Genomic DNA, 27,364 nt, shown 5'->3' with positions numbered 1-27,364 from the left:
TTTATTTAGGTGTATTTCTCAGTAAATAATGATAAGCGATGAATTTGATTAATTAATCGACAGTGTGTAATTAATTTGTTTAAAAAGTTTAATCGATTGACAGCCCTAATATACAGTATACTGTATGTAATACATATATACATATATTGTTATAATTCTAAATATCTTTGTAAATCCCAAATAGTTATACATTAAAAAAAATACATAATGATTAATACAGATATATAGTTTTAAACCCTGAACATACAATTTTAAATCTAATAATATATAGTTATAAATCCTAAATATATTGTTATATGTCTGAATTAATAATTATAAATCTGAATATATAAATATAAGTCCTTATTATATAGTTTTAAATTATAGAATTATTTCCTGTTTGGTCTCCCATTATAAATTAAACACACACACACACACACACACACACACACACACACACACACACACACACACACACACACCATTTTAAGCCTTCACAGAACTAACATTGATATGTATTATACAGGACTGTGCAGAAGTTTTAGGCACTTGTGTAAAATGTTGCATGAGGATGTCTTCAAAAATAATGACATAATTAGATTTCATTTATCAATTAACATCATACAAATTCCAGTAAACATAAAAAAACTAAATCAATATTTGGTGTGCCCACCTTTGCATTTTAAACAGCACCATTTCTACTATATACACTTGGAGAATTCTCCACAGTTCTTCTATATATGTCGGCTGTCTCAGTTGCTTCTGTCTCTTTATGTAATCTCAGACTGACACGATGTTCAGTGGGGGGTTCTATGGGGGCCATGACATCTGTTGCAGGGCTCCCTGTTCTTCTATTCTAATCTTTTCTATTTGCAAAATTAATTTTTGGGAGTCAAACATTTATATTGCCTATTGACACACTAAAGCTGAAGATATAAATAACCATCTTAAGACAAATGCTTTTAAAACATCTTATGGTCCTAAGACTTTTGCACAGTACTGTATATTGATATATTGTGATATATTACCCAGCCCTACTCTATTGCTGTAAAGTTGAAATGATTGAGCTTAACTTTATTTAACACAGTATATTCAATTGAAGTGATTAGACTTGACAAGCATGTGTGATGGTACTTACATTTGCATTGACACCCTCCATACCTTCTGGTGCTTTGGGAAAGACATCATATAACGTTGATACGTAAGTAATGACTGACTTCTCATCCGGAGAAGACACGTCCACGTCTGTTCAAAAGGGCAAACATTTGATCACTTAGAATGCACATTATAAAACGTATTTGCAACAAACATAACCGTTGCTCTAAAAACGACTTTCTACAGACAAAACAGTTTACCGTTTCTATGAAGTGTTGATTTCAATGTTTAGTCTGCAGTCAGAATAAAGTGAGGATAGTGCTAGCGTTTGCACATTGGATACTATTCTTAACTCCTAATGTTGTTTTACAGATGACCATGAAACACAAGGTGAAATATCTTAGAACAAGTGTTCTAGAACAAGCGTTCTGACTGTAGCTCAGTCTCAGAAACACAGTGGTGACTCATTGCATAATAACATGTCAAAGTTGAATCATTGTTCAGTCAGCTCAGAAATCTGGTAGAGCTGTGTTAACTATTACAAATTGACACAACCCATAATATAATGTTTAGATGCGATATGTGGAAGCTCAAGAATATATGATTGTCAATGTAACAGTTCCACCTTCATCCTCTGCTGAACGAAACACAGCTTAAACCAGCCTAGAGATGAACTATTGTTACACACACACACACAAAGTCGTTTGTCCAGTTCAGTATGGATTAAGGTGTTCATTTAGCATCAGTAAGTTGATTAATACGTGTGACGTTGAAACTCACCCTCTGGGTCGAGTAATCGTGCCACACCAAGCTGCTCGGCCACACAGAACGCTTGTTCTAAGTTCGATCTGCTGCTCTGTGTTGATACCCGGCTCATATCCACCATGTCAGGCCTAAATTAAAAGAGAACAGTGATGATACCATCTTATTCCACAAACTTTACATATCTGAAACAACATAAGATGTGGTTACCTGCCATTGTTACTTGAAAGAGCTATTTCTACTTGAGCTAACCATAAAAAAAGTAAAACCTAATTTAATCAGATCGACTCAAATAAAACCAGCTATTTTAGACGTTACCACTTACAGCACATTTATAGGTTACCCAACAAACACATTGTTTACTGTGTATGACACACCATAACATGTATGCAATGTAACTGAGCTAGGAGTTTGATTGATGTTGTTTGATTGATGTTGACAGACATTTTAATTTAAGCAAACTGACCTTGGTATAACATTGGGTTTGTGTAAATTCCCACAGGAAATCAGTGTCAAGGACGAAACATGTAGCCTACTCACTTAATCAAGAGATGTCATTCAACAGCATGAGGGTAAATCCCATGAAAACATGTCCAGATCACATGAAAAATCTTTTGCCTTCCGCAAATGAAACGAGTGTGACTGCTGTGTACATTTTATATTTCCTTTTTTCATTTGTAACTGGTAGTACCTAATAAACATGCCAAAAATAACTCTTTTTTTCTAGAGCACAACTGTGGACAGCGGGACTATGATGTGACATTTTAAATAATACCAGGTTATATATAGAAAGTCAGATTGTTTCCATCAAATTGTGCATTATGTTTCCAGGAGTGTTGGTTATTCATGTGTTTGAGACTTTACAGACATTACATCAGAAATGAGCATAATTCACTCTGATTCAAAATAACAGCAGCATCATCCAATCACTGCCAACTATCTTCAAATAAAATGATCCATTATAAATGGTGAATCTATGTACTGATGATCATTGTCCCATGTCTGCCAAACATGTTGAGTGATCCAAACATCATCTGCAGCCTGAAACTGAACTTTTGGTGAATGCACTTCTCTGAATTGAGAGGTATATGATGCTCCCTTGCCCCCTATTTAGTGAGTGACTTAACCTCCAGTGTGCTGTCTGTCTTCACTGCTCTCAGAACAGTTTGAAATGCACCTTACTTTCATCCTAACTCCATATAAAGCCTCTGAATGCAAAATTTTTCAGCTTTTGGATGAACCCATTTATTCTCAATGTGATAATAAGGTTTGAATGTAAAAACTTAATTAAGTTTCTCACCAGATGTAGTTTTGTTGACATTTCTCCCAAAGACAAACTCTGCTGTGGTCAGCGCCATGTTGTTTTGTCACATGACTAGTCTGCTGAACTGAGATCAGTCGGTTTAAAAGAAACGAAATTATGTGTTACGTATAGCGAAACCAAAAAAAAAACGTTTGAGCATGTGTACGTGGGGTCGCACTATGTTAAAACAACATATGAAAAATAAATCGCTTTAATCTCTAACGTGATTCTGATAAGATTCTAATTGCTGTAATAAAGTTATTTTTAGGCAGTACAAAATACTAAAATAATGTATAAATATTTTACCATTTTTGTTATTGTTGTTGTTTTGCATTACAGAACTGAGAATGAGATTGATTTATATTTCGGTAAATGGAACTGAAGTGTGACAACACATTTCCAAAAGAAATAGGCATACTTTCTTGAAGTAAAATATAATTTCTTATATCTTTCTTTTAATTTTGGGGTTAAATATAACCTGGACGTGTTCTTGGCAGGTTTTGTGATTTTTGGCTCTACAAAATGTTCCCTGACTGACAGGAATAGTGATTGCCAAAAATAACTTAATTATTTCAAAATGTACATCATCTGAAAACTGTGTCTGTGCAAAAGGATATTTAAAATGACATTTCATCAAACTTTGAGAGGCAGGTCATGACTACGAGGCAAAACTAAGAGATTATCCCAAGAACAGAGATGAGGAATAAGTTTACGTACACTAAAAATATAAACTATACACCTGAACATCTTTTTAAAATAAACATTAAGCAGGATATTCAATTGCAGAACTTGTTTGGAATCGATTGGATCGTGAAAAGTGTGTGTTACACCAGTATGAAGCCACGTGGTTAAAAGGGGGAGAAATGAAAAATACGGGAGATTTGTGACGTCAGCTGAAAAGGGAAGTCGTTTCAGAGGCAAAACAAGTTAATGATAAAAGATTAAGCACAATTATGCTGCCTACAAAGATACAGGGATGAATTCCCTACGAAAGATTTGCGCCCTGTAAAAGTTATTTCTAGCTGGTTAAGCGCCCCATTCACAATAGGGAACTGTGCAGATCAGGCAACAGTGCAAATGCTGCCACTAAATCTGCCCTGAATGCGATTTGCACGGCAGAATTCCGATCTTGTGGGCCTGTTCGGAGCACTATATAACGTAGGATACAGCAGACCAGCACGTTCTGGACTGAACAACATCACTCCACTACTGTGATCCAGACACCTGAATCATCTCTTAACATGCCGAAAGTGTGCTTGACTACACAGTGCATTTGGATGTGATTATTATTAAATGAATTGCTGCTGCCACGATCAATAGAAAATGTACACAAACATCTCTTTGAAATAAAACTATGTTTACCCCAGGCTTTTCTCGGGTGGTAATAGCACAGAGTTTTGTGAAGCAAGGCAGCAGAAAGCAAGGCAGCTCACTAGGTTTTGCAACAAAGCTTAATAAACTGGGATGTTACCTGTACTTATGAATAATAGCATTGAACAGTCGTCCATCCCTCCAAGAGGTAGTGAAGTTGTCACAGCGGACCCCTACATAGCCTTCAGTCATCTGCTTGGACCACAGCAGCAGTCTCTCTTTAGCCGTCATGTCCTCGGACTCTCCTGTCACATGGATGTCTGAGATCTACAGAGAGGAAAGACAAAATCCTTCAGTTAATACTGTTAAGAACACGGACTATAAGAATAGTATGGCTCATCATATCAAATGATCATATTATTCATGTTTGTCTTTCAAATCTATTTTGTAAATATATATTGGTCATAATCAGCAAATAAACAATTTCATACATACATTTTTTATTGTTTTTTAGGTGCCTTGTATAATAGCAGAAATTATACTTTGTCATGAATCCTCCCGGAGACATTTCGCTAATGCACACTTCAACACACACACACACACACACACACACACACACACACACACACACACACACACACACACACACACACACACACCAGAGCCCTTCTACCAAGAGAGCCTACAAGCTTAGCATTAAAAAGCATAACGTGGCGGTCACATAGACATTCTATGAGCATTCTATTATGGTCGTAACAGGCTAGTTGACCGTTACCCTTTCTCCTAGTTTAGAGCCGTGGAGGTAAATCTCAGTAAATAAAATAATATCTGCACACACATACACACACAGCGCTTATATGATTCCTCTTAAGGCTATTTGATGTACAAAACAAGCCCAGATTGACTTGTGATTGAAATCAAGTATTTGTCAGCGTATAAAAGGTGCATTTTAATGAACACAGAAGCACGTATATTCTTAACTATCACCAAATAGCAGAAGGAGACGTTTATGACTGCAAGCGCTTTTCATGTGGAGTTCAAAGCACCACTTAACGCTGGCGTTGATGCCCTGACGCGAATCATGAATGCAGCTTCGCGATAGCTTTAGGAGAGCGAATAGCCACAGTCTACCAGCAGATTAATATTACCAGCAGAAATTACTCAAATCACAGATGCAATTTATTGTTTAACTAAAATCCCAATAATATACAGAAAATAATAGGATTTGGAGCCCTGAAACACACTGGGGACTTAGTTTGAAATGTCTTAGATTTGGCTCCATTACAACGCTCTAAAGTTAAGTAGGCAGATTTCCCAGATGAAGGGTTTCTATAAAAAGTTTATGTAGAAAAGAAAAATAAACATGGTTGCACAGAATTATACTGTTATACTGTATAAGTTTATTTTATTAATCATAAACATATCTAAAATTATCAGAGATGAAAATGATTCATTGATATTTCGTGATTATTTCTCAAACAATTTTGAATCAATCCATCAAGATTCCTAATCATAATTTGTTATTAATTGTTAATAATTCGGTTAATTGCAGACAATGGTGAAAAGGGGTTTGGATAAGAGCACAGCAGAATTAAAAAATTGGATTACTAGTGTAAATGTGCACATTACTACACAATGCATTTTCCCTACATATACATATATGTTCAATTAGTGCAAAAAAACACAATGCATCATTAGTCCTCTAACAAATATTGTAATTTGGCCTTTAAAAAAGAATGATATATATATTAGGCTATATTTTGCTGTCTCAGCACTGAAGTTCAGCTGGTGCAAATAGCCACGAGCTGATTCACATGATCATTGATATACCAAAGCTATTTATAAGTCTCTATGTTGGCAATAAATTACATTAAGTATTTGGAATATTGCAGTGAACTACATCGATGGTAACTAATGAACAGTGACTGGTAATGGTCTGTGTCCACTGACCAATAGATATCTTCTCACATGACTTTACACTGCTAAGAAAAAGCCAAACAACACCTACTATTTCAAAGAAAGCATTATACTGCATCATCAAATATAAAAGCCAACAGCTTAACAATCATTCACAGTTTCTGAAGTGGAAAATAAGTCCATAGCGCACATGCTGACAGTGAAGTAAACTTAAATGAATCTGCCTCTGCCACAGGATAATTATAGATTGTCAGAAGGGAGTAAAGCACATGTTGTTTAAACTGCAGGTATGGAAACACTGAGCCAAGAACCAAGCACACCAAAACATGTCAACTGTGACTAACCACTACCGGCAATACTCTCAAGTAATACAAATGAAAATATTGAGGAAATCCATCAGTACATTTATATATATATTCTACATCAGTACATTTATATATATATATATATATATATATATATATATATATATATATATATATATATATATATATAAAACACAAAAATATAATTTATTAAAAAAATATTATTTATTATTATTATATTCCCAATTCTCATTACTGTAACACGTCCGGATATTTTACTTTTATGATTTAACTAATTATGGTAATTGAATGATTATTCTAATCATCATAACATTGTATTAAAGTAAAAATATGTTATTGTGTAGAGGGCACATAAGTAATAATTGACCCCAAATGTAATAAAGAACTTAAATGTAATAACATTTGGTTCTAAATGTAATAAAGGTTCTAAATGAAATAACTGTTGATCTGAAATATAATTAAAGTTCTAACTGAAATAATGATAACACTTTACATTAAAGTTCCCTTTGTTAAGGGGTTATAAATTGGTTTATTGATGAATAAGTAATAATTATTTTCCAAATACATTTAAAAATCATTCATATGCAGTTAAAATTGATATGCAAAAGGATTCCTGGTATATTTTTGGGAGGCTAGTTTAAGTTTGCGTTTACATATATATTAGTAAAGACATCAGATAAACTGTTTATACACTAGCTATGATTTTTGATAGCTAATGATAGTGAGTATAATGGCATCATGTTAGTATAGTTAATGAAGGTAAATGGTTTATTACTTTATATACAGTTCAGTATAAAAAACTTTCATCAGCCTTTAATTACATTTAGAAACAAATGTTATTACGCTTAGGAACACAGATTAACAATGTTTCATTAAGGACTACATTGTATTATGTTTAGGGCCATCATTACATTTAGGAAAGTTTATTACATTTGTGCCCTCAACATGTTGTACAATGATTTTTTTTTTTTCAAATATAATCATCAAAAACGAAAGGAGCACTACTAAGATGTATAAATACTTTCCCATTTAAATTAGATATAATAATTTTTTTATATTATGGAAATGAGAAAATTAAAATGACCATCTTTTTTTCTTCTGCTGCATTGTGGTAATTAGAATCCATAAATGTAATAAAAATCACAGTGTTAAAAATACTACTGGACTAAAAACAGGCTTCATTTTCTATATGCAAAATATAATTTCTTATATGTTTTTAATGCTTTTAAAACATTGTTTGGAAAATGTTATATATAAAGGATCGGAACATTTTCTTGGCAGGTTTCGTGATAATCACCCTTTCCTTAAAAAATTATTCCTTTTGTGTTCCACTGAAAAAAAACATGTAAAGTAAGTAAAATTACTACCAAAATATGTTTCACATTCTATGCCTAATGGACCATTATTCCTCTTTCAAACTGCATTGTCACATCTTAAACGATGTCAAATATTTTGACGGATGCTTGCATTACCTCCTGGTGTTTAGCAGAAGCATGGTAAAGGTCTTGCTGGAAATTTTCCAGAGAAGCCTGGGAAACTAAACCTCCCGAGCAACTAAGGGCCCTCCTTCGTTTCCTGTGCACTTGAGTGTCCCATATAATTTTGGCAAGCCCATGCACGTTCTCCAGCCGCTGATCCACGCTGCTCTTCCAGGAGCCATGTCCTCTCAAAGTCTGGAGCATATGTTCAACCGCCCCAAAACTCACCGCCCTCCTCAACTGTCTCTGCAGAGGTTTCTTCTCCAAAAGCCCATCCTTTGAAGCAATGCATCTTGAGCTCTTGGTGACACCATGTAGATTGCGCTCCAAAGTGGGTCGGATTTTGTCCTTGTCAAGCCAATGGGTACCAGGTCTTCCACAAGTTTTACCTCGGAGAACTGGGATTTCTCCAACGTAGACCCCTTGGCTGATACTATCCTGCATTGGTCTTGAAACCTCATCTTGGTTTGAGTTCAAATTATTGATCAGATTGAGACTATTATCCAGAATGTCACTTCTGCAGCTATCCCTCGGAGAATAATTGGCAGATTTCCTCTTCTTCCTCCGTTGAAAGTACCGATGACCACTGAGAACTTTGGGAGCGGGGCTGATTGGGGCTTTTGTGGGATCGACGTAAAATTCCTCCTTGGACCCCCTAACACATCCACACATATTACCCATGATGGTCGCTCATGCTACTGACACTGCCAATCAAACAAAAGTGTCCCTCCTGTCTGCAAGCTCTAAACAAGTTCAACAAGTTCAAAATATATTTTATCCCAGTGGGAAGCAGCCATCCCTACTTGAGTTGAGGTACGGAGGTGATGTCAGATAATCCAAAAGCAGTCCCAAACATCAAAAGCAGAAGATGCGATTTCCACTGGGAGACCAAGACACTCAAAACACGATTCTGTTTCCTGTCTCTCGCGTTAGTCAGTGTTGTTGCACAGCCCGGCCCTTCTGAATCTCTGTGACCTTTGAAACGGCACCCTTTGCCCTGATACTCCACAACAAACACTGTGGAGGTTGAGGCTCCTAGCAAGTGACATAAACTCACACAGCTGAGGTCACATCACAGCCCTCATGTGTTAACACAGCCACCACCAGAGCCCTGCTGGTGTTGAGTTTCCAGATACTGACTTTGTGGTCAGAGACAGGAGAGAGGGAAGGGGAGGGCAGTGGGATAGACTCTCATCCGAGGGCTTCTGGTAATTGTGTGCCCCGTGTGAAAGCTCTGCTCAGCAAGTTGAGCCATTCAAACAGAACGTACCAGGCTGAGAGAGTCATGGCTATCATGTGGGCTTTAAAAATAACAGGACAGCGTGGCTGACTCGACAAATACAGGGCAAACTGTGCCGCCCCATACCACAAAGCTCTATCTTTACTTTTTAATCTGTTTCAAATCTAGAGAAAAGCCTCTGGAATGGTTTAAGTCCAGTGCTTCACACAAAGATTGCCAGGAAGATAAATTATATTAGAGATATGAACGTGCTTAATCACAACAGATCATATCATATCACATATCTCAATTGTATTGTTATCAGGTATGTTAATTTAAACCTGGTGGTATTTATTTAAGTTAATTAGAGGTTGATAGTAGTCTTAAACTTTGAAATTTGAACATCGCTTGAGCTACAGACATGAATTATACATCAAAACATTTAGGCTTATTGAGGAGAGGTGTGCTCTTACTTTTATAAGTGATCAGACTTATTTTCACCTGGAAAATTATTAAACAGGTCAAAAATCCCACAGAACATGGACCACAATATCACAGAGACTTTGGATGTGGCCTTTTTTGATTGGGACCAGTAAACCACCACCTAGAAAAGCCCTGGAAACAACGTAAAACACTGACAACAACCTAGATAACCCTAGCAACCACCAGCCAAATCTCTTCACAAGAATATCATAGAGGCACATTTGAGCAGTCAATAACCACATAGCAACCAAGCAGGACACCATGGAAACTACCTAGCAGTGCCCTAGCAACCACCTAGAACACCATAGAAATCGCACAGCAATGTGCTAGAATGCACTCAGGACACCTTAGCAACCACATAGCAATGAGCTAAAAAAAACACTCAGAATACCTTAGGAACTGCCTACTGTAGCAATTCCTTTGTAACCACCCAGAACACCATAGTAAGCACATCGCAAAATGCTAAGAAAAACCTTAGGAACCACGTAGCAACATCCTAGCATTCACAGGACACTTTCTAAACCACCTAGCAATCACCCAGAACACTAGAGCAACTACACCCATAGTAACGTGCTACAAAACATTCAAAATACCTTAGGAACTGCATGGCAACATCCTAGCATTCACGCAGGACACCATAGAAACCACCTAGCATTGCCCTTGCAACCACCCAGAACACTATAGCAATAGCATAGCAATGTGCTACAAAACTCTCAGAAAACTGGAACAACAAAGCAACACCCTAGAAACCACACAGGACACCCTAGCAACCACCTACTGTAGCAGTGCCCTAGTAGCCACCCAGAACACCATAGCAACCAATAGCAACATGCTGCAAAACACTCAGAATACTTTAGGAATCTTATGGCAGCATCCTAGCATTCATGCAGGACACCCCAAAAACCACATAGCAGCCCCCTAGCAACCACCCAGAACACTATAGCAACCCCATATCAATGTGCTAAGAAACACTCAGAACAGCTTAGGAACCGCTTACTGTAGCAGTGACCTAGTAACCACCTAGAACACCTTAGGAACTGTATGGAAACACCCTAGCAACAAAGCAGAACACCCTAGAAACCACCTAGCAGTCCCTAGCAACCACCCAGACAACTAAAGCATCCCTATAGCAACATAATACCAAACATTCAGAACACCTTAGGAACCGCAAAGCAACACCCTAGCAACCCCATTCTGCAGCAGTGCCCTAGTTACCATCCAGAACACCATAGCAACCCATAGCAACATACTGCAAAACACCAAGAACACCTAAGCAACTGCATAGCATTGTGCTAAAAACCATCCGAACATCTTAGGAACTGCCTAATGTAGAAGTAGTAACCATACCAGAACACCATATTAAGCACATGGCAACATGCTACAAAACAGTCCAAACACTGTAGGAACAGCATGGCTACATTCACGCAAGACACCCTAGAAAACAACTAGCAGCCCTCAAGCAACCACCCAGAACAATATAGCAATCCCATAGCAACATGCTATAAAACACTCTTAGGAACTCTAAGGTACACCTTAGGATCTAGCAACATCCTAGCAACCACACAGGAAAACCTATCAACCAGCTACTGTAGCAGTGCCCCAGTAGCCAATCAGAACACCATAGCAACTGCACAACAACATTCTGTAAAACACTCAGAACACTGTAACCACAGAGAAACATCTTAGCAACCAATATTAAACACCCTATCTAACACATAGCAATGTGTGCCAATCATATCTCAACACCAGAATAACATAGAGACTTGGGGGTGGTTTCTTTTGACTTTGGCCAGTAAATAACCACCTAAAAACCATGCAGGGCACCCTAGAAACCACCTAGAAGTGCACTAAAATCTACTCCAAACACCATAGCAACCGCATAGCTACAGTCAGGACACTCAAGCAATGTGGCACCACCTTTAGCAATAGCAAACTCCAAATTTCATAAGAAAAACCTACTTCGTAATATTTCCCCCCAAAAAATAGTAAAGGAGAGATCAAATATCATGTTGCTGCATAATTCGCCTTGAGGCAATGTTCATATGCAGTACATTTTCATACATCCTTTATTCACCCTTCAATCATGGACTTCAAAGCATGTTTACCAGCCAAAAATGAAAGCCAAAAGCTTTTTAAACCACATAAAGGCTTTGCTTGATTGAGAGTTAACAGAAAATGTTGTTAATTTAAATGTTTGAATAGACAGTATTCAGATGCCAGCTGTGGATATTGTATGAGGAGTCAATAGGTCCTGCAAAATGTAGAACAAGTTATTTCTCACAGAGTTGCAAACAATTTGTAAATTCACAACAACAACAAAAAAAAAGCAGATGTACATTGAATTGCAATATTTAATTTGTTGGAAACCTATTCAAAACTGGATGCTTCTCAAGAAGAGCCCACAGAGCTAAAAATAAATAAATAACAGAAAGGCTAATGTCTGGACAGAGCCATCAAAAACAACTCTATGTACTCTCCAACTGCAGATCATGAGGGAACAGGCTCACATGCACTAGCGCCACATGCCCAACGGCTTACATGAGAGTGACAGCGGCAGGTGCTACTGCACATCCCCACGCTACCTGTCAGCAAGTTTTATGGACCCAAGCATTATTTAACACGTTCTTTTGGTTTTCCCCATTTAGCAATTTTTTGGGAGCCCTTGTGGATCGTTTGATGGGCCATTAGGGAGACTGGGTCAGTGTGGTTTGCCAGAACGATGATGGTGAACTTGTTGGAGCACGCTGTTCTTGAATTCCTGCTTGCTGACTGAATGAATGAATGAACATTACATTTATATAGCACATTTCTGACACTACACTAAAAGCACTTTACACAGTACACAGGGGACTTTCCTGAACCACCACCAGTGTGCAGCATCCACCTATATGATGCGACGGCAGCCATAGTGCGCCAGTACACTCACCACACACCAGCTATTGGTGGAGAGGAGGTAACAGAGTGATAGAGCCAATTAATGGATGGGAATTATCAGGAGGCCATGATTGACAAGGGCCAATTGGGGGAATTTGGCTAGGACACCAGGGATACACCCCTACTCTACGAGAAGTGTCCTGGGATTTTTAATGACCACAGACAGTCAGGACCTCAGTTTAACATTTCATCCGAAGAACGGTGCCTTTTTAAAGTATAGTGTCCCCAACACTATCCTGGGGAATTAGGACCCACACAGCACCCCCTGCTGGTCTCCAAAATACCTCTTCCAGCAGCAACCTTAACTTTCCCCATGAGGTCTCCCATCCAGGTACTGACTAGGCTCAATCCTGCTGAACTTCAGTGGGCAACCGGTCTTGAGCTACAGGGTGATATTGCTACTGGCTATGCTGCAGATGTGAATTGGGAAGATCAGTGCTGGTTTGATTTCTTATCAAGGCTTCAGTTGACTTCACTGTGCCCTACTGAGAAGGGCTGCAGCTAACATTCTTCACTCATAACATCACCTCGAACCGAACATGCAACCAGAGTCAAAGATATTAATAATCTTCTGCGGGGGAGGTGGGACAGTCTCGCACTCTAGAAAAGGGGTTGTTCACATTGAATGTTTTCTTATGTTCAAAACCTTAAATGGTGAGGTGTGTCTTTCTCTGCACCATTATTGCCAACAATAGGAATGGGAATAATAAGGAATTTAATTATTCTGATTCCGATTCCTCCAAGCGATTCCAATTCCATTAACGATTCTTTAAGTAATTTTACGAAGAAATACTTGAAATACATTTCATATTTTAAAAGAACAGTTTCTTGCAAAAGAACCGACTCATAAGAGTAAAGCAAGATTTATTTGTTTGGGAATCAGATTACAGTGGTCGTGCTGCTGATTCAAAAGAAATGGCTCATAAGAGTCATTCTTTTGGGAATCAGACTACACTGTTTTCTGTATGTTTACACTATAGATTCAAAAGAACTGGCTCATAACAGTTATTCATTTGGGAATCGGACTACGCTGATCACGCTGTACAGTATGTTGCTTGCTGTAGATTAAAAAGAACCGGCTTATAAAAGTTATTCATCCTACTCAAACACTGAGTATTTTAGAAGTGTTTCCACGTTGCCAGAAGAATGCACATTCTAAAAATGTTAGCGGAAAGTCTTAATAACATTATATATATACACTCACCTAAAGGATTATTAGGAACACCATACTAATACTGTGTTTGACCCCCTTTCGCCTTCAGAACTGCCTTAATTCTACGTGGCATTGATTCAACAAAGTGCTGAAAGCATTCTTTACAAATGTTGGCCCATATTGATAGGATAGCATCTTGCAGTTGATGGAGATTTGTGGGATGCACATCCAGGGCACGAAGCTCCCGTTCCACCACATCCCAAAGATGCTCTATTGGGTTGAACCTGGTGACTTTACACAGCATCTTGTGTGTACAGACCATTCAAAGTAGTGCAAACACAACAGAGCACACCCAGCATGAACACACTTTAGACCGCACTCATCTGCACCTCAGTCTTATATACTGTACATTTGATGTAGGGAACATCTCACGAGCTCAGGCCTGCAAAACTGCAGCTGCAGCAATACCTCTGTGTGACCTCTGCATGACCTCTGCATATGACAGCTAAAGCACAAATTCACTCTGGATCACTGAACCCCTGCAGTCTGCAAAAACACTGCAGGAATATTACTGAGTGGAAGCAAAACCAAAAGGCAGAAACATTTTAAGTTATAATTCAATGACTAAGAAAAACACTGCTATAAGTAGAATGACATCAGCACTTGAATACAAAACAAGTGCAAATATAAAGCACTTTTATATTTCTATATTATATTTCATAAAGTGGTGAATAATTAAAAACATCCAAGACAGATCCTGTATATACAATGCAAACTATTTCCCAGGTTCAGCTGCTACATGTATATTCCACGATTATGCCCAGTCAATCATGCAGTGTAGTTACTGAGGAAAATCACATGACTAAAGATACTGGCACATCTCAGTATTTCATTCAAAGCTGTGAAATGTTCCTGCATGAAAGCACAAACTTACACATTCAAAGTTTGTCATGATTCACTTTTCTAGTATAATCTGTGTTGAGATATTATTCAAATATATTTCATAACCACCAGATAACTCAACATCGATTATACTAGAAAAGTGAATGTTGACAAACTTTAGCAGTCTGAAGATGTAGGCCTTATATAGAGAGCATACCTGTGTGTACAGTTTGAAAAGAGATTTTAAGTTGTACATCTAGCTAACAGTGGTTGCTAGGGTGTTGCTAGCAGTTGCTAAGGTGTTTTATGTGGATGCTAGGGCATTGCAAGGTGGTTATTAAGGTGTTCTGGAAGGTTGCTAGGCAGTTGCCAGGGTATTATGGGTGGTTGCTAGGTGGTTGCGATGGTATTGTATTGTTTCGATTGTGTGTTACCATAAACTGTCAGTGAGTAATATAGCTAGGGTGGCTGATTTGATGGCTGATGTTTTCAGATGGCCCCTTACCACACCCTCAACAGTTTTAGCACATTTTAGCACAATGTGTGGACTTTTCAGACAGTCCCTTACCCACCGTAGGCAACATTTCAAATGAATATCAAGGTTAAATTAATGATCTTGAACGATTGCAACGTTCATCATCGGACCCGTTTAAATATGAGACAAATCATGTCCCGTATAGATTAGATATGGAACGCATCATTTAATCTTTAAATATGAGACGATCCTGTATTTTATGGGACGGGTGGCAACCCTAATTGTAGCTTGAAAGCTCTGGAGGAATAACACTTAAAAGACTTGGTCTCAGGTTAGGGATTTAACCAAGTTTGTACAATAACATAATTAATGTTTGTCCTCTTAACCCTCTATAAAATCAGACATTTAAATTTGGGTCATTCCAACATTTTGGCACCTTATACAGAACAATGTATATCCTCTGTAATGTCAGAAAAACTGAAATAGAGCAGTGAAACAAATCAAAGCAGATTTGGTATGAACATTTAAATCATAAGCATTGGTGTTTTTACAGAAGCTGAACACAACATCAGCTAATGTGGTTCTGCACATTCATATCCATAAGTCAGGTCTGACCTCTAGTGATCGGAGAATGAACTACAAAATGAAAGAAGTTTTAATTTTATCTCATGTTCCTAACTTCCCATGTAAAACTAAAATGCAGGACAAGAACGAAGTCATGAATAACTGGAGCAACAAGTAAGATGCATTAGAGATTTTGTATATTTCAAACAAATCAACAACAAAACCAGCAAATATTGGCCAATCATCACTGTTGCATCACTTTGCATGACTGATGTTTTGAATTAGCACTTGAAGTACATGAAACATCTGACTCAACCAATAAACAGTATGTTTTATTGTTATGAGATCACATTGACTTACTTGAAAGTGCAGAATTATGGTCCATATTAAACCCAATGTCAGTTTTGGATTGCCGTCAGTGATGTCATCATTTCTGATGTTCACTAGTTTCACCTGTTAACACAACAGTAGTTTAGACGAGTGACATTATAATACGACCATGCAGTTTTCTGCAATCATAACATGTAGGCAAAAACACTAATTGCATATAACATGTAATTTACATAATCAACAAAACCCAATCCCATTAATATAATGACATGCAAGGCTAGTTGTTCAGTTGCCTAATTAATAAAGATTTTATTCTAAATGTGATCCAGCTGCACATGAGATCATAAGTAATTGAAGGAATATTATATTACTTATAATTTCCACAGAGGGAATAATGTGTAAGTATACTTTACACCTTATTAACAATATGTTAGCACAAAAAGTCACATGATCACACAAACATTCTTAAGCCTTTTTATAATGTTATAGTGTAAATAAAAGTGCACTTGTTTTCCTGAAATAATTTACAGAGCAGTTTAATTCTAACTTAGAAACGCAATTGTGCGAGCAATCATGCAATGTATACAAATATTGTGCTGTTTATGGCAGTTATGTAACATTATTAGTGGTTTACCACAAGAGGGCTTAAGATAACAGAATGTTTACAGGGGCATAATTGTTGTCATGGGTATATTACCAAAACAAAGAATGTGGGTTATGTGCAGTATGTCTATCAAAATAATCAGACATAACTCTTCTTTGATGAGCCAACTGTAATCGGTCAATCATTGCATTCTGCAGTCAAAAGCACTGGACACAACATTAGTGTATTGTCCATGTGTCTGTTACTGATGTCACACTTCAGCCGACTTCGAGTGCAATTTACCGTCACTTAGGTGACATGGACATATATAGGATGAAACAGTAAAATATCTCTGTGGGAACTAGTCAGCACAATTTTGAATGGCAAATGTAATTTACGGTAGCATTGCTTTTGCAAATGATTTATGATGTCACAATGCTCTAGCTATACATCAATATGCAATCCTGCATTGCTCACTTAATGAGCCCTACTCCTCCATGTTATCTTTAAAGATATTAACCCTTTAAACCCTTTGAAGGCTTTTAACTAGACAAAAAATTAAAGTTTTTAATGATATAGATTATGATACATTCTGTGACTCAGCCTAAGAAATGCCAAAAATGTACTTATTTTTCTGATTTGACATTATATATCTCTGGGTGTAAATAAGGGCGCTCCAAAAAACTGCTTTTGTTTTGTTCCCAATCATGTCAACTGTATCTGAGAAAAATGTTGTGTTGATATGACAAAGCAATCAATATTTATAGCATTACAAAAATTATTTATCATAGGGTACAAAAATGTCTGGAAAGGCCTTTCCAAACAAATACAACATAATATTTGTACATAAGAACAATGACTAAAGGTTTGCATAGCATGCAGACATGATTTTAGTAATGAGATTTCACAGAACAAGTTTCATTCTGTGTCATTTGAGTCATCATTGAGTCTGTGTCATGTACTTGACGCCATTTCCTGGTGGACAAATGTAACATTGTGTTTCATGTGTATTATCTAATGATCTATGCTTTTGATTAACTTGTGTGTGGGCTCGTTTGAAAGATAATCACCTGCTCTAAGTAATGATATGTGATTCTTTTCAGTTATGTATGTTTTCAGCAAATATGCATTCATCTTCACTGTACTACATCATGTATAGCTGAAAACAACTCACTTCACAACTCGCTTTTGGCGCCCCTCCGTGGACATTTCGCCAGGAAAATCGAGCTCACACGTGCCCCTATGCCCAAGAACACTTACCGTTTTGTCCACTGGGGGCAGTGTTTCGAATTTCCGTAAGCACAGACCAATTTCAGCTAAAGAAGAGTCAACATACTGTTTCCCATTTCACTATGATGATCAGTCTGCTTTGTGTAGTATTGTTTTCCATTGTCTTACCTGCCGCCTTTTTAAGAAGTCCAGTGCAATCTGTACATTCTGGAGTCTATGGAAGCGCATGCGGCCCTTCTCCCGCGGCTGTGAGGGGAGGAGAGACAGGAGAGGTCAGTGTACATTTCACCAGACACGCCCCATACCATCAGCAGCTCTGCCTGCAGGGAGAGAAATGTACTGCCACCCTATGATGCTGCAAATCTGAAGTAATGCTAATGAGTAGAAGAAAATCTCCTTGTTGAATGTTACAGGCGAAGCTAACATGGTAAAAGTTAAAGTCTTGATTGTCAGTGTGGGACAGATTGACTTGTGCTGGTTATCAATTTACAAGAAACAGCTACACTGTAGAAGTGAAAGTAGTTCTCATCCTCATGTCATTCCAAACCTGTATGCTGTGGGACACAAAAGCACAATACTTTAAAATATTTTTACATATAACAACGGTTTATAGAGACCATGGTTGTCAAGATTCAAAAAGGGAAAGTAAACATCATAGGAACCATAAAAGTAGTCCATTCAACTCCAAAGCTGAAAGCCATTCAATAGCTTTGTGTGAGGAACAGACTGAAATTTAGTGTGTTATTCACTGAAACTAAAATGTGTTGTAAATAAACGTGATTCGCCAGTTCAAATATGCAAAATAGAGAATGAGATTTGACATACTGTATATAGAGCACAAGTCATACGTGCTACTTATAGGTTTTGTCTGTTTTGGCGCTTGACAGGTTTGATCACTATAAACTGTAATTGTCTGAAAAAAGGTTCATCAAAAATTCTCCTTTTATGTACCACCGAAAAACAGATTTTCTGGTGGGTAAAAATCTCCACAGCCCAGCTCAAGCCCCAAATACACTCCATTCACTTCCTTAATGGAAAAAGGTGTTTTTTTATGTGCATTTTCTCAACGGCACTTACTGTATCAAGTTTAACATACAATACAGTGTTGTGGAGGAGAAATGGCCACAGTTGAACAGATGATGAATGACCTCAGAAAAAATCAAACAGCTTTTACAATGTGTTGCTAAATAGTGCAACAGTACTGTAGGGCTAGAAATAAAGGGCTGATGTGAGTTCCATGTGTTTTGATTGTAAAACAACAAGGGGAAATGACAAAAGAAGATGTATTATCAAATCAAAGAGGTTTCCAACTCTGGGAATTCACTCTTGTTCCATGAAAGACAAATTTGTAAATGTTGTAAATTTAGTAAAAGTATATGCGATGTATTGTAAGACCCCAAGAAATGGTTGACAAATACATATTCGCTATAGATTGCAACAGTCTGGTTCTGCATGCATAAATCCTATTCATTTTCCTCACAGAGAAAATCATTTTTAAACATTTCAAGACAGACCTACCATGATTTTAGAGGTTGTTAAGTACGTAGAATCCACAAGATAAAACTGTGATTTACAAATTTTAAAAATGTGTTTAGGTGTTGAATTCCCACCAAAGAACTACACTACCCATAATCCTGTAGAGAGATCCACCAACCAGAGAAGTCCCAGTCATCGCTGTAGAAGAGCTCAGCAGCAAGCGCAGAATAAAGCATAAAGCATTGCAAATGACATAATCGAGTCTCCCTACAATCTGAAATTATTATATATATTTGTATGTATTTGAACATTGTACAATAAACTTAAAATATATGTTATTTTACACTTGTAATGATAACTTGCATTCAATAGATTTATAGTCAGGGATGGGACGAGTGATTCATTTCCTCGTAATATTCCAATTTTCAAATACTTAAATATTTTTTGCTTTACATCAAAGTTTGCAATTCAGAGATTCATTTCGAAACTGGTTAGTTTGGTTCATGGCTTTGAACTCTATTTTAAAGAAATAGTTTTGAAAAAATGTATTAGAAAAAATACATCAATTACCAAGATTGGCCCTGTTGCTCTCTATTGAAACAGTTAGTTTAAATATAGCCACTAGCCTTTAGCTTAAGACAAGCCAAAAAAAAACATCATTTGTAATTGGCTATTGCTAGTCGACGGCTAGGGGGAGGGACATTTTCATTCTACAGGTCATTTTATTTGACAAAAATGTGTATATAAAGCCTGTGAACAAGATGAGTCATCAATATGTGTGGCCAATTGTCCCATTAGAGAAAGACTTTTGCATGCATCTGATAATAGTTTTACAGTGTTAAAGTGTACTCCAACATATTGCCTTTAACACTTAAATGCATACCTCGGGTCTTTAATGTCCCGGTAACACATTCCACCCCCTTTACCTTATCCACACGTACATTTTATAAACTTTTTTTCTTACTAAAGGTGGCGCTGTTTTTCAGTGGTTGACTTGATTTACATTTGACATTGCTATGTGATGAAGAAGCAACTTGGAAGTAAACTATAGCAAGTTCAACACATGAACAGTATGATATGACTATTGTCATTTAGAGGTACGACTGAAATTCTGTAAATTGTACGTCTATTAAGACTCAATCAGTGCCTGAGAAAATACATATGTGTTGCTTATGTGTAGCTCAATATGTGTTTGAAAACCAGTTGCGCCTTAATAAATTTCAGCGTGGAAGTAATTAATCCCGTTCTATTATTTGTTGCATCATCTCTTTGATATATGAGAAATAAAACATACAAATATAACAAAATATTCTATTCCATTATTTTCTGATATTTACACTTTTGTGATAGATATACGTGCCGTGGTCACTTAAGACCCGAGGTACTGTACTGTATACAATAATGTTCGGCGAAACACTCATGCATTTAAGGGTTAAAGCTAGCAGTCATGCCCTAAAAGCCACAAAAATCCAGTTGTGATTTTATGGGTTCTTCAAAATAAATTCTTGAAGCGAAATGAACTTGACTCAGACCTTAAGTTTACAGTTCAATCTTGTGTCTCTTGATAAATGACCAAGCTAGTGCATTCTAGAGCACTCCACAGCACCCCCCTGAGGTGACATTTTGCAATGGCACATAGTAATGTCCCACCCCTTAGATCTTAACCTCACTAGCTGGTGATCTCGCTAAGATCTGTACACTTCTACATGTCTACAGTCCACTGAGAAGCCATGTTTCTCAGAGTTGGCATAATCCAGTTAATATCCACGTCACACTCTGCATTAGTCCTGTTACATAGGGGGCAGTAGGGAACACGTCCACACCTACCCCCTTATCTTCATCATCATCCTCATCATCATCCTGTGCACGTCCATGCCGCTTAACCGTGCATGCTTCGGCCGCACTCACCAACCGTAACGTCTTCAGAAAATCACGCTCCCTTGGCTTACCCACAGGAATGAGAGCGAGAGAGAGAGAGAGAGACACATACAAACACAAAGACAGGTGGACACATGAGATGACAGAAGAGGAAAATGAGAAGGACAGAAGACATGGAGGAGAAGAGAGAAGGTTTAAAGAAAAGAAAGGGGGCCAGTAAAAGTACAATGATGAGAAAGCCCTTCACAGATCAGTTCAGGAAGATAGTCAAATGAGATTGATTGTAAAACTCATAATGCAAAGAGAATGACAGGACGAAACACTGAACGCTTTGGAGGAATTCTCAATTAAATGAATCGAAATCGATCTTTTAAGAGTGCCTGATTGATCAAGTCACTTTGGATAAATGTCTTCGAAATTAATAAATGTATGACTTGATTTGAACTGACTTGATTTGATCTGATTAATTTGGATTTGAATTGATTTGATTTTAAATGAATTAACCTGATTTAAAATGACTTGATTTAAATTGAACTTTATAAGATTTAAACTAAATTGGCTTGATTTTAAATTATTTGAATTCAACTTAATTGATTTTATTTGAATTTAATTAATTAGAGTTTTGATTTGAACTAATTTGATTTTATTTGAACTGCATTGATTTGATTTGTTTAATTTGATTTGAACTGATTTAATATAAACTGAATTATTTGATTTGAACTCCACTGATGTAACCCGCACACACACACACACAAGATGAGACAGTCACAATGTTGGAGAAAACTGCTTTATTAAATAAAAGCAGTGCAGGCAAAAGTACAAACAAGGGGCAAATCCAGTGAAGAGTAGTCGTGGAAGCGTAGGGTCAAAGCCAGTGAATCAAAGAGAGTAAAGGGGGCAAATCCGGGTGAGTAGTCGAGGGGAGCGAGGGTCAAAGCCGGGGTAAACAGGATGTATACAAGAGGGGACTAGAGGGAGCAAAAGACAGGGGAACAAGAGGAGCTGGCAAGCTAAGAGGAAGACAAGAGGAGGCAAAACTAGACGAGACTAGCGGGGGGCAAAGATGCGGGAAACTAAACACAATAACCAACCCCAAACAAACGAAAGGATAGTGAGTTAAATAGGGGAACTAACGAGCGGTGCGGGTGTAACGAATATCAGTGATGAGACGAGTGCAGGTGTCACTAATGTGTGGGGATTGGAAGCGCGTGAGTGCAGGTGGTCATAATGTTCTGGCTGAAGCGGGCATGTGAGTCAGAGGGGGGAGATAGTTTACGAGCGAGAGCTCGTAATAGCAAAACCGGGCGTGGAAGCCCGAGGGAGGAAAAAGAGCGTACGAGCTCAAGGGGGCAGAACGAGGGAGCGGGAAGCGAGCACGCTCGCGGAGTGCATGTGTGCGTGCTCGAGGAAGCCAGGGAAGGCCAGGGAAGAGGCCACAGGACAGGGAGAGGGTCAGGAAGTCCGGGCTGAGCCGTGAAAGGCGGAGCCGTCTGAGGCGGCACCGTAGGTGGCTCTGGAGGTGGGGTCCTGGAAGGCTCCGGAGGTGGAGCCGACGGAGGCTTTAGGGGGGGAGCCATGAAAGACTCGAGAGACGAAGCCCTGAGAGGCTTGAGAGGAGGAGGAGCCCTGAAAGACTCGAGAGGGGGAGCCCTGAGAGGCTTGAGAGGGGGAGGAGCCCTGAGAGACTCGAGAGGCGAAGCCGTGAGAGGCTTGAGGGGAGGAGCCATGAAAGACTCGAGGGGCGGAGCCCTGAGAGGCGGAAGAGCCCTGAGAGACTCGAGAGGCGAAGCCGTGAGAGGCTTGAGGGGTGGAGCCATGAAAGACTCGAGGGATGGAGCCCTGAAAGACTCGAGAGGCGAAGCCGTGAGAGGCTTGAGGGGTGGAGCCATGAAAGACTCGAGGGATGGAGCCCTGAGAGACTCGAAGGGCGAAGCCGTGAGAGGCTTGAGGGGTGGAGCCATGAAAGACTCGAGGGATGGAGCCCTGAGAGACTCGAGAGGTGAAGCCATGAGAGGCTTGAGGGGTGGAGCCATGAAAGACTCGAGGGGCGAAGCCGTGAGAGGCTTGAGGGGTGGAGCCATGAAAGACTCGAGGGATGGAGCCCTGAGAGACTCGAGAGGCGAAGCCGTGAGAAGCTTGGAAGGAGGGGGAGCCCTGAGGGACTTGAGGGGTAGAGCTCTGGGAGGCTCGTGAGGAGGAGCCCTAGGAGGCTCGTGAGGAGGGGCCCTTGGAGGCTCGGGAGGAGGGGCCCTGGGAGGCTCGAGAGGAGGAGCCCTAGGAGGCTCGTAAGGAGGGGCCCTTGGAGGCTCGAGAGGAGGAGCCCTGAGAGACTCGTGAGGCGGAGCCCGGGAGGGCTCTGAGGGGCGAGCAGAGGCTGACAGAGCCGTGGAAGACTCTGAGGGCGGAGCAGAGGTCTGCAGAGCCGTGGAAGACTCTGAGGGCGGAGCAGAGGTCTGCAGAGCCGTGGAAGACTCTGAGGGCGGAGCAGAGGTCGGCAGAGTCGTGGAAGACTCTGAGGGCGGAGCAGAGGTCGGCAGAGTCGTGGAAGACTCTGAGGGACTCTCTGCGGTCTTGAGCACAAGACGAGACTGGGGAGAAGGGGCCCTCTTCCTTCTCTTACGTCATCGGCCAACAGGGGATGTGGCCATGGGGACAGTCGAGGCTACAGGCTCTGGCTCGCTGACCGTGGCAGACATGGGCGCTGGCTCGCTGACCGTGGCAGGCAGGGGCGTTGGCTTGTTGGCCGTGGCGGGCATGGGCGCTGGCTCGTTGGCCGTGGGCACTGGCTCGTTGACCGTGGCAGGCATGGGCGTTGACTCGCTGGCCGTGGCAGGCTTCGAGGCTGGGGCCGTGACAGGCATGGGCGTTGACTCGCTGGCCTTGCCAGGCTTCGAGGCTGGGGCCATGACAGGCCTCGGGATTGGGGCCGTGTCAGGCTTCGGGACTAGGGCCGTGTAAGGCTTCGGGACTAGGGCCGTGTAAGGCTTCGGGACTAGGGCCGTGTAAGGCCTCAGGACGGGGGCCGTGTAAGGCTTCAGGACGGGGGCCGTGTAAGGCTTCAGGACGGGGGCCATGTAAGGCTTCAGGACGGGGGCCGTGTAAGGCTTCAAGACGGGGGCCGTGTAAGGCTTCGAGACGGGGGCCGTAGTAGGCTTCGAGACGGGGGCCGTGGTTGGCTTCGAGACGGGGGCCGTGGTTGGCTTCGAGACGGGAGCCTTGGTGTGGAGCACTGGTTCAGTGTCTGCCTCCCCCACAGTGAACGAGGAACCAGCGTACAGCAGGGCGAGGTCAATAAACTGAGCCAGGTTGAGGGAGCAGCGACCACCAGGCATTAATGATGAGGTTGGCTCATTCAGTCCACATTGAAAAATGGTCTTCAGAGCCACCTCATTAAAATTCACCTGGTACGCCAGGACACAAAAATCCATCACATAAGCCTCCAAGGTTTGGCTCCCCTGATGCAAACCCATGAGTTGGGCCGCTGGGTCCATAATGCCAAGGGCGGGGTTATGAGTTACACAACCACTGCCTTGCTCGGAAAACTCTAGGTAAGTGCCCGAAGAGCTCACGGCGCTCAGAAATGTGCTGGGAGCATAAACGGGCTCAGGGACAGACACAGGTAGAACAGGGTGACAAAAATCAAACAAAGTGCGTACCTGCTGTCCCTGGGCCGTGAGTGCGTGGTCATCTCTCCCAGCCGCAAATCCGCGCACAGAACGCGCCACGAAAATCCGCTCTAGAGAGCTGCGCGAATCCGTGGAGTGACGCATTGTGACTGTCTACGGTGAGGTTGGTTATTCTGTAACCCGCACACACACACGCAAGATGAGACAGTCACAATGTTGGAGAAAACTGCTTTATTAAATAAAAGCAGTGCAGGCAAAAGTACAAACAAGGGGCAAATCCAGTGAAGAGTAGTCGTGGAAGCGTAGGGTCAAAGCTGGGGAATCAAAGAGAGTAAAGGGGGCAAATCCGGGAGAGTAGTCGAGGGGAGCGAGGGTCAAAGCCGGGGTAAACAGGATGTATACAAGAGGGGACTAGAGGGAGTAAAAGACAGGGGAACAAGAGGAGCTGGCAAGCTAAGAGGAAGACAAGAGGAGGCAAAACTAGACGAGACTAGCGGGGGGCAAAGATGCGGGAAACTAAACACAATAACCAATCCCAAACAAACGAAAGGATAGTGAGTTAAATAGGGGAACTAACGAGCGGTGCGGGTGTAACGAATATCAGTGATGAGACGAGTGCAGGTGTCACTAATGTGTGGGGATTGGAAGCGCGTGAGTGCAGGTGGTCATAATGTTCTGGCTGAAGCGGGCATGTGAGTCAGAGGGGGGAGATAGTTTACGAGCGAGAGCTCGTAATAGCAAAACCGGGTGTGGAAGCCCGAGGGAGGAAAAAGAGCGTACGAGCTCAAGGGGCGGAGCGAGGGAGCGGGAAGCGAGCATGCTCGCGGAGTGCATGTGTGCGTGCTCGAGGAAGCGGAGATGGCGCAGAGGAGCGGGGTTCGTGACAACTGATTTGATTTTAAATTATTTGATTTGAACTAATTTAATTTCATTTTATTTGAATGGCCTTGATTTGATTTTTGATTTGAACTGAACTGATTTGTTGGATTTTATTTAAATTTGTTTGTTTTGAACTGAACTGAATTCTGAATTTATTTTATTTTATTTGAATTGATTTTAATTGAATTAATTTGATTTAGGTTATAAAAATATTTGATTTGAACTGATTTGATTTGATTTCATTTGAATGGTCTTGATTTGATTTTTATTTCAACTGATTTGATTTTAACTGACTAATTTGTTTGATTTAAATTGAACTGAATTAATTTTATTTGAACTGATTTTAAATGCAACTGTAATGTCATTGAAAATGATTTGATCCACCTTAAAAGTAATTAATTGTTCAGATACCTATCTCAAAAAAAAATCATTATCATAATATATATTTGGTAATACGGTTTTCATTTTGTAAGAAATCAATCACCAGTTTAGGTAACATACTGTTCATCTTATTCGGTGCGTGAGGTGTGACCAATATTAAAATAAATAATGAAATAATTTTTTTTCCATATCCATCTTGTTTTTTAAAAGGGTGAAACAATTGAACAATGCTATATTAATGACAACACCAAGAAATTGGTAATTTTATTCACCAAAGTGGCATTCAGCTGATCACAATGTATAGTCAGGACATTACTGATGTGAAAAATTACTATAACAATTTGAAAAAAATTTTTCAGAACTTCTTAAACTACTTCTAAGAGTTCTCATCAAAAAATCCTCGTTGACAGCTTTGCAGATCCTTGTTATTCTAGCTGTCAGTTTGTCCAGATACTCAGATGACATTTCACCCCACACTTCCTGTAGTACTTGCCATAGATGTGTCTGTCTTGTCTGGCACTTCTCAAGCACCTTACAGTCTAGCTGATCCCACAAAAGCTCAATGTGGTTAAGATCCATAACACTCTTTTCCAATGATCTGTTGTCCAATGTCTGTGTTTCTTTGCCCACTCGAACATTTTCTTTTTGTTTTTCTATTTCAAAAGTGTCTTTTTCTTTGCAATTCTTCCCATAAGGCCCTTACCCCTGAGTCTTCTCTTTACTGTTGTACATGAAACTGGTGTTGAGCGGGTAGAATTCAATGAAGCTGTCAGCTGAGGACATGTGAGGTGTCTGTTTCTCAAACTAGAGACTCTGATGTACTTATCCTCTTGTTTAGTTGTACATCTGGCCTTCCACATCTCTTTCTGTCCTTGTTAGAGACAGTTGTGCTTTGTCTTTGAAGACTGTAGTGTACACCTTTGTATGAAATCTTCAGTTTTTTTGTCAATTTCAATCATTGTATCGCCTTCATTCCTCAAAACAATGATTGACTGACGAGTTTCTAGAGAAAGCTGTTTCTTTATTGCCATTTTTGACCTAATATTGACCTTAAGACATGCCAGTCTATTGCATACTGTGGCAACTCAAAAACAAACACA

At 39.8% G+C, this 27,364-nt stretch overlaps 1 protein-coding gene across 1 annotated transcript in view; it reads right to left on the bottom strand.

The window, feature by feature from the left end:
• Nucleotides 1-27,364, bottom strand: part of dst (dystonin) — a 273,043-nt gene that overhangs the window by 176,471 nt on the left and 69,208 nt on the right. Inside the window, exons 7-11 of the mRNA XM_052150432.1 lie at nucleotides 18,193-18,270; nucleotides 16,242-16,334; nucleotides 4,611-4,777; nucleotides 1,855-1,967; nucleotides 1,118-1,224 (exon numbers count right to left, since the gene is read on the bottom strand). Of these exons, the coding sequence (XP_052006392.1) occupies nucleotides 1,118-1,224; nucleotides 1,855-1,967; nucleotides 4,611-4,777; nucleotides 16,242-16,334; nucleotides 18,193-18,270 (558 nt within the window). The remainder of the gene's footprint in view (nucleotides 1-1,117; nucleotides 1,225-1,854; nucleotides 1,968-4,610; nucleotides 4,778-16,241; nucleotides 16,335-18,192; nucleotides 18,271-27,364) is intronic.

Source organism: Xyrauchen texanus, chromosome 20, assembly GCF_025860055.1.
Source record: "Xyrauchen texanus isolate HMW12.3.18 chromosome 20, RBS_HiC_50CHRs, whole genome shotgun sequence".
Classification (NCBI taxonomy): Eukaryota; Metazoa; Chordata; class Actinopteri; order Cypriniformes; family Catostomidae; genus Xyrauchen; species Xyrauchen texanus.
Note: the sequence above shows the minus strand (reverse complement) of the source record. Positions and strands in the feature narration are given on the sequence as shown.